Source organism: Oryza sativa, chromosome 3, assembly GCF_034140825.1.
Source record: "Oryza sativa Japonica Group chromosome 3, ASM3414082v1".
NCBI lineage: Eukaryota > Viridiplantae > Streptophyta > Magnoliopsida > Poales > Poaceae > Oryza > Oryza sativa.
The window spans coordinates 2165179-2173875 of NC_089037.1; the positions used below are offsets into that span (position 1 = coordinate 2165179).

Here is an 8697-nt window from a genome sequence, read left to right on the forward strand (position 1 = left end):
TCTGAATTTTAGCTAATTCTAAATTGTTTTCTTACTTGAACTCTTCTTTCTTTTTTGCTAATTTCGGATTTTATTTTTATTTTTATTCTCAATTTTAATTAATCTCGTAGAGGGTTCTTATATAGACTCTTCTTTTAATATTTCTTATTTTTAATTCCGAATTTCAGCTATTTTAAAATTGTATTCCTACTTGGACAATCCTTTTCTTTTCTAATTTTGGATTTTATTTTATTTATATTTCAAATATTGATTAATCTCGTATTGGGTTCTTATATGGAAACTTCTTTCAATATTGCTTATTTTTAATTCCGAATTTCAGCTATTTTTAAATTGTATTTCTACTTGGAGTCACCTTTTCTTTTTTTTTATTTTTCTTCGATTAATGTGGGAATTTCTAGCTCCCACAGCGAATGTGGTACCTCCTTTCAAAGCTGTTTTAATAATATAATAGATAGATAGATTGTTCAGGTGATATATGTGTTGCCACGGCTCATGTTTCTAGATTCACATGAGCATGAGTTAAGTTTGAGATGTTGTAGATCTTTAGCCATTTTGTCAAGTCTCCTGAATGTGTAACACATCTGGTCGCCTCCTTCGAGTGGTTTGATGGGCACATCTCAGGCTGAAGTTGACTGGCAGGCTAAAGGCCCAGCATTGTCTCCAATATTATTCTCTCGAGGCGTCGGATATTTCATTATGTATACCTATGATAGTAATTAGTTTTTTTATCTATATTTAATACTCAATGCATGTGTCCAAACATTCGATGTGATAGGGTGAAAAGTTTTTAAGTGGGAATTAAACAGGGCCAAAGTTGCATATAGTATTGTGTCTACAGCTGATCCGGATTCCATCCAACTATACGCTGCTCAGCTGAGCCAACGATGGTTGTTTGCCACGTTTAATTCTAAACATCGTCATACAATCTTTAGTACATAAAGATGATCACCAATCAGTCTCAACTCCCAGTTACTTCTTATAATTGTCGTATGATAATCTAGTGCGCAACGGAACAAAAACTATTTTTTTCTTTTTTTAATATGTGCCAAAGCTATAAGCTATTTTTAAGTACATACAGATATCTATACATCCCATCAGCGTTGGGCTAAATAAAAATGCTACTAATACGTTTAGCATTCTCTCTTGCATATTGAATCCGGTTAGGAATGTATATTGCTTTCTACTTTTTTTAGTGTCTACTTTTGATTCCAATGTCACGGTGTCAGGATGGCATGCAGCAGATACAATGTCCGATTCAAAAATTGCAATGTGTACGATTCATAAATCTCTCTCTGAACTTTCCAAATTGTAGGAGGATGCCGAGTCATTATAATCCTATTTGAATTCTATTTTTTTTCTTCGATTAATGTGGGAATTTCTAGCCCCCACAGCGAACGTGGTGTTTCCTTTCAAGGCTGTCTTAATAATATAATAGATAGATAGATAGATTTCCACCTTAAAGCAACGGTGTATTTCTATTTCTAGTTTATGCTTTGATAACTAAAATGGAAGCAAGAATTAATTAAACAAGATGTCTACCTTTTTAGTGGCCAGTATTTACAAGTATTTAACATTACTAAATCTGTCCTGTAAAAGGTTGAATTATCAGTCTGGAATAGAATAATGCGCATTTTTCGGCATTTGAGTTTTGTAACTCAAGTGTCACTGATTTTTGTTTTTGATCTTCATCCACGATTCCATGCATAAACATTTTGAAAGTATTGTTTTTCATTTTATGCTTGTAGAATATGCCCTGTATTACTTGGATAGAGGCCAAAATGTTCTCAATACCTGTTTCTTTTATTATTCAGATTATTTCTTCCTAGTGTTGAAATTGACGTTGGACCAGTTATCTTTGTTAAATCGAGTAGTGCTGTCATTAATTAGATAGCGTACTTATGGTGTAGTTTTTTTTTCTCTATCCCCGTATGGTCGTGCGCTTGTATCACTACAATAGTGCCCAGCTCAAGTTCTGCTCCTTTTCTCTTCAATATGGGTACACTCATACTGTGTAAGTAGAAACGACAGATGTTTATGAACTTGAGTAGAAACGGCAGATGTTATGAACTGCAATCCACTTTCCAATTACTCATTCTTCTGCTGGCTTCGGATTTGTGGGTCTTCTTCCCACAAGGATGATAAGAATTAGCTGGGTTTAATCGTGCTATGAGATTATGCTGATATTACTGGTTTGTGACCATTGTGTTTTGTGTTACTTTCCCATGAATACTTCTAGTGGACCATGTCTGAATTTGTAACATCGAAAAATTGCGAGACAAATCTTGAAACTTGTTATCTCTATTATGACAAGGAAACAATTCTATTTACAAATCAGTAGTGTGCAGAAACAATAACTTGACCTAAGCACTTCTCTTGCGAATAGAGCTTCTAAAGCATCAGTCTTATTTACTGGGAGCAAGGGAAAACTGTGTTTAATGCTTGCACAATTGAAAGGAAAACACACTTTAATTTGTGTGTTTATGAGAATTATATCCAGGATTCCACAGTGCTGTTGTACTTATAGCCGTAAGGGTTCATTCCACTCAAATGTGCCAAAATATTGGAAGAATCAAGCATGTCTTCTCCCTTCATTCCCACCTGAAAAAACAAAATGATTGAACTTGGTATTTAGCTATTTTATAAAAAAATGATACGAATTTAAATCTTTAATCTATGACTGCAATGGAGAAAAATGATGAGATGATTGAATAACCATCTTGATGAATTGTCTCTAAGGCTAATGAGGTAATCTTGCCCTTGCATATTTATTTGTGATATTTTCAGCTAAATTTGGTCTATTTTCTGATAAGATAGTTAGAACACTTACAACATGTTCATATTGTTCAAAATCTTGGGAGCTTGATCTGGTAGCTTCACAGAGTTCGTCGTTCTTGGCAAACCTTCCGCGGACCCGAGGCCTGCTATCCGCCAAGGTTTTTCTACAAGCGTACTGCATTTTGTTTTACATCAGTACAATAAATTTGGTAAGATGATGCATGTAGTTATGTTCTTGAAATGTTCAATATTACCTTTATTTTTTTGCTGAAGTTCCTTTCGTTCCTTTTCTTTATGTACCTGGAGATCTTTTCCTTTCTCTGTTCAGCTGTTAGACGCACACCTTTGTAGGGGGTATCTTCCAAGCTTGAGCCTTCTGTTGAAGGCAACGTTAGTGGGCTATCATTGCATCCAGTTACCATGTGCTGGGTGTTTTCTCCCATCTGTTCAGGTAAAATAATTGGGTTAGATACTGATGGTATTTCACAAATTATTATCTGTCCGCTAATTTCTGGAGCTTTGCTCTTTTATTCATGAGAACTTCATGCACCTATTTTCTTACTATAGTAGCAAGAAGTATAAAGTTCAGTGTGTTACATAATAGTTGGGCATGTATAACACTTTTTATTTCAAAAAAATAGGATGTGAATATTACCTGCATCTCTGCAGCGTTATTAAACGCCCCATGCATCGAATCTGTGTCGCTATATGTTCTGGTCAGTCCTTCACCTTCCATCATCCTCTGGTACTCTCCAAAATTATTCAAATCCATCACCATACCATTGTTACTAGTACTATTATGGTTGAAAAATCCTACTTGTGGTGTCTCCACATTGCAATTTGGAATCATTACTCCTGTTTGGTCATACAGAGTTCCATCCAGACCCATGTACCCTCCAGCTAGTGCTGCTGTGAAACACTCGTCGTCATACCCTGAAGCTAGAGGCAGCAAGGCATTGGCAGTCCTGTTTGTTTGCATTGGGGGCATTGGTGCATCTGTATGCTCTGGAACCATTATTTGGCTGAATTGTTCTATGTTGGCCTCGGTGGCAGCTGGATAGTATGCTGGTGCAGTAAAGGTTTCATCAATGGAGGGAAGTAGCTTGGTGTCCTGGTCAGGGTTTTGCTCTTGCTCAAGGAAGGCTGAGAGGGTGGAGTCGAAGGAGAGTAATGGGGAGAAAGCTGTGTCTGCAACAGCTGTGATGTCATTGCTGTTGCTGCAGAGGGGAGGTGTGGCTGTGGACGACGATGAACCATCCTCGGAAGAGGCTGCAAATTGCTCGGAGGTAGTGGCCACTGCAGCGAAGAGATCATCACCTAGGCCGTCATCGCAGAAATCAAGAATTTGAGCAGCTATGGGGCTTGAGAGTCCCTCCTGTAAAATTAAATGGGAATGAACCTGTAAGTACCTTTTATTACCTGAAATTTTTTATTATAAGAAAGAATTATAGGAACAACAGACCATTCCAATAAATTTGCACATGTATGACTATTGCAGCTCACAGGATGTCATAGAAAAAAAAAGATCTCTGGTACTGCTGCCACGGACCCAAATCCGAAAGGTTTCATGTTGATCTGATGCTTTTGAATAAAATTTCTACATCGTGCGTTCCTTTTTCACTATAGACTTCATAATAACTATTGTATCATGTATGCAGGTATGTACTGATTGGCCTGGGGAGCAGCATGTCGTCATCTCAGTTACAATCCAATGAGCATACGCACAAACAAGATACATGAAAAATTTAAGACGATAACATAGAAGAGGCTCAGAAACATCAAGAAAAACTGAGCAAAGATCTGTGTTGACGAAACAATTACACCGATGCAATCGTCGTGAAGCATTACTGATCCTCGACGGAGAGACAAGGGATTGGTTGCATTGCGGTGGAGCTCTTTTGGACCCAAAACCGAATATCAGTGTATTCGTCCTATTTATCCTTGAGAAGACAAACCGTTATGCCTGGGGGCAGTAAAGATGGCGTCCAAGACGGTCCGAAATTGTGTGCTACACTCGCGCTCAGGAGAGGAACGAGGATAGAAACTAGGACAAAGCTAAGAATTAAGCATGTGATCGAGCATGCCGGGATGCTATTTTTTGCTCGGGGTGCTATTTTTGTGCGCTATAATGCGTCATTTGAACATATGTCAGATATAAGGAAGCTTCCTTCCACTATGTTTTCTCCGAGTTTTTTTCCTGGGTGTCTATCATGATAAATGGCCTTGTATTGATTCTATTAATCTGTTCTCTTATGAAGTTATGATATACGGTATTTGAATACATATCTTTGTAAAATGTTGACCTTTTACTTGCTATCTCTTTTCCTTAATATGATGATGCGCAGCTCTTCTGCTCATTTGAGAAAAAAAAATCAACTCCTTAATTTAGCTGGTATGCATAAACAAAGATTTTATAAAATAGGGTATGATGTTGCCGGTATTAAATCATTAAAAAAGGTGCCCCTACCTGTCAACACCAATCAAATAGTTAACAAAATAACTTGATTTTTTTGATGATGTAGAGAGTAATTTCACAATTTCAAGTCAAAATAATCTATATATGGATAAAAAAAATCGAATTAGGCGTAAATAAAACTGAAGCTCTTCTTATTGATATATAGAGTTGGTTTAGGGATGAGATTTTGCACCAAGGTGTGAGTGCCTGCTGTATTAATGGAGCTAATGTTTCCCAGAACTATTTGCAGAGCATTTGATAAGCTCCTGTTGGGACACATGTCCCCTAAGGCTAAAAACCCGGATCTGCAATATATGGACATCATTTCTATCCTTACTAAGGTTCAGGCGTTCAGCCGAATGGCAAATATTATGCGTCACTATATTCAAACTAAGTAGGGGAGCACAATATTGAAGTTCTTGCGCTGATGACAATAGTCGCTGTGCCTAACAAGGACTTCCATTCAGATTTGCTAATCAGAAACAAAATAAAGTTGATCCATGCAAAATGTTATGCAAAAGAACATGGTAACTCAAGGAAGCATAAATAGATTTTTAACTAGAATAATATAAGGGGCAAGCATTGCATGATATAGTAATCATTAATCAATTATAGTTTGTATTTTTCTTACTAGGAGTTATTTGCACAACTATGCAACTAGTGATGAAGGAAGCAAAATAATAAGGCTAATAACCAGGGGCCATAAAAATTAACAAAGAACAGAAATGATCAAGATAACAATCTCTACAAATAAAAGAAGTGCAGGTAGCAAGGGTGAAGAAATTACAATGCATAGCTGGTCTGAAAACATCGGTCCGCTGTTCGTATGCGCCTCGAACATCATCATCTCTCTAATGGCCATGTCCGCCTCGAACATCATCGCACAAAACACCCAAATCCTCAGGTATATATATGTATGTTGATGTAGGTTACGTAGTATGGGCGTGAGATATCGTGTATCAATAGAAATCTAGCTAGGAGATGGTGGCGAATTGAGGCTAGAATTTAAAGCGAGTTGTATATATAGCGGCTTCGCAAGCTACCGCGAGGAAGAAGAAGCGTCAAATTAAAGGATTTCGTCGCCGAACCATGGCGAGTGCAGAAGCCGGTTATTTATAGGTGGGTGAGAGAACCTTAGCGAGGGACAGCATGGTCACCCTTTGCTATCTTTGGTGCCGTTCCGGTGCGATGAACAAACCCAAACAGCTCAGCAGGGAACTAAACCTAAACAAGGCCACCTGTGTTGATTTGATTCAGATGCTTACTGCTAGTTTCAGTTATGGTAGGCAAGCTAGGTGCTGTTTCTTCAGTTGATTACTGTTGTGATTATGGCTGATGCATGGAAATGGGGAAGAAAGGCGGCCAGCTGCTAATTAACTGCGTGTTGGACTGTAGCTTGTGTTTAGCAAACACAGTAAACGCGCGACAATGCAGCTATCTGCGAGCGGAATCTGGTCGGGCTGCTTTGGCGTCACCTCATGTGTCAGGCTGTGTTTTTGCTACTCCTAGTACTAGCTACCCAGTGCCTAGAGGCTCGACAGACAAATCTTCAGTTTTAAGGATGAGCACCAATGCTGCTGCATGCTGCTACTGATAAAAAGTGACCGTAACCCAGAGCATCGTACGGTGGTGAGTAACATGCTTTGCAGTCAATCTACTACTACTACCCGGCACGGCGATTCACGCAGCGTATCGTCCAGAGATATCGGCGCCGGGGCATCCAAAACTTGCGTGACAGATTCTGATCTCTCGACGGGACGTACGGAAGATTTGCGTCGCCAAAACATATAGACTCGTCTCAATAATACATGTAGTAGTACTACGTACAATGTGTGCATATACGTGCAAAAACATCACAGTTTTTACGCTCTCGTTCTCTAATTTTTTCTCCTGTCAGTCGACAGCTGTTGACACAGCACATGGTTCGATTCGATCGATCGACGCGATGTTTTTGCGTGTGTTCGCCACGCTTAATTAGTTCGCTGATTGATCGGTCAGTTCTACTTCTACTTGTAGCAAAGATGCACTGATGTATTGAGAAGAAAAAAGACAAGTGCATGTAGTAGTACGTCCTAATTCGATCCCAAATAACGTGTACCCCGGCGAGGAAACGACAATTAAGCTGGAGTAGTCCAAGCACGACAGTGTAGGTACGTAGGAGTACAACGTATCTTTCTTCTTTTCCGTAGTCAACATTCAAACAAAAAACCTAGCTATATCTAGCTTAATTCCACCTCCAGGAATAATGTGGCCACTAGCGATCGATCGAGTGGTAGCGATTGGCAGACGGCGAAGAACGTTACGGGTGCCGCTCGCTGAGAAAGGCAATCGATCTATCACGCGATCTCCAATCATGCAGTGTCAAAAGCTAGCTAGCATACAAGTCAAGACTCGAGGAGTGTACCAGCGACAGGAGAGGCCCCTCCCGTCCAGCTCTGACAGGTTAGAGTAATACAGGAACAAAGGTGTCCGGGCCGGCTCTGGCTATGAGATAGGTTAGAGAAATACAGGAACAAAGGCGAGAGCCGAGAGGGTCAGGCTGTGTGAACTGTGAAGCTTAACGCACAAGTGCAGACCCACTCACCGAAATGGAACTAATGCCCATCAGTCCCAAAAAGCCCAAGCCAGGTCCCAAAGGGTTTAGGGCACCACGCCTCGCTGCTGCTGCTGCTGCTGCAAAGAATCTCTCTAATCTACTCTATCTCTATCTATCTGCGGCTACTAGCATAGGCCGAATCCACCTCGTACGTAGTATATGGTGCTTGTTTGTTGTATGTTCCGGCACGGGTAGCGCGAGGGGCAAGGCGTCCTCACGCAACTTACATCGCATGCAGCAGATGGGTCGATCGACTTGCCATGCAAGTGGGGGATAAGGAAAAAAGCGGCGGGCGGCGAAGCCGATCTGGGCCGCGCTTCGGGTGTCCCCGCTTTAGTGGTACAACGGCGCGACCCGGCGATTCCGTCGTCGTCTCGCGCGCGCGCGCGTCTCCGCCGCCTTTTCGCCCCGAGAAACGCCGAAACGGCCGTGTGATTGATTCAGTTCCGCGCGCGGGTACACTACTGTACTAGCGGGCTACGGGCGGGGACTTGGAGGCCGTGTCGGTTCGTCGCGGGGCCGCACGGGCGGGGGGCGGGGGCCACGGAAATCGCCGCGCGCTTTGGCTGGCGCCGGTCCGGCAGACATGTTCCGATGGCGCGACGGGACGGGAGATTCACCCAGCCCGCTACGGCGCTACCGCTACCTCTCCCCGCGCGGGCCTGCCTCGCCTGGACCTGGTCTAGTGGAGTCAGGGCGTAGAGCCGTAGACACGCTGGAGATGGATTGTAATACTCCAATAATATTTCTTTTAGAAAATTATTAACAAGATAGTTATATATATATATATATATATATATATATATATATATATATATATATATATATATATATATATATATATATATATATATATATATATATATATATA

At 40.7% G+C, this 8697-nt stretch overlaps 1 protein-coding gene across 3 annotated transcripts; it reads right to left on the reverse strand.

Moving 5' to 3' along the window:
• Positions 1-2268: 2268 nt before the first annotated feature.
• Positions 2269-6308, reverse strand: LOC4331566 (uncharacterized). 3 transcript variants are annotated; one of them, XM_015774568.2, is made up of 5 exons: positions 6018-6308; positions 3431-4150; positions 3030-3218; positions 2828-2950; positions 2269-2598 (listed from the first exon to the last, which is right to left on the reverse strand). In XM_015774568.2, the coding sequence occupies exons 1-5, from the start codon at positions 6108-6110 to the stop codon at positions 2488-2490; spliced, it is 1236 nt and encodes a 411-aa protein (XP_015630054.1). In that variant the 5' UTR covers positions 6111-6308; the 3' UTR covers positions 2269-2487. The 3 variants fall into 3 exon arrangements, with proteins under 3 accessions (XP_015630054.1, XP_015630055.1, XP_015630056.1); XM_015774569.3 differs by lacking the exon at positions 6018-6308 and adding an exon at positions 4597-4798; XM_015774570.3 differs by lacking the exon at positions 6018-6308 and adding an exon at positions 4238-4681.
• Between the last annotated feature and the right edge of the window lie 2389 nt (positions 6309-8697).

Coding starts and splice junctions, on each gene's coding strand:
- LOC4331566 (XM_015774568.2), bottom strand. CDS start 6,110: ATGATGTTCGAGGCGGACATGGCCATTAGAGAGATGATGATGTTCGAG. Junction 4,151..6,017: donor TTTCAGACCAGCTATGCATT/GTAATTTCTTCA, acceptor TTAATTTTACAG/GAGGGACTCTCAAGCCCCAT. Junction 2,599..2,827: donor TTGAACAATATGAACATGTT/GTAAGTGTTCTA, acceptor TTGTTTTTTCAG/GTGGGAATGAAGGGAGAAGA.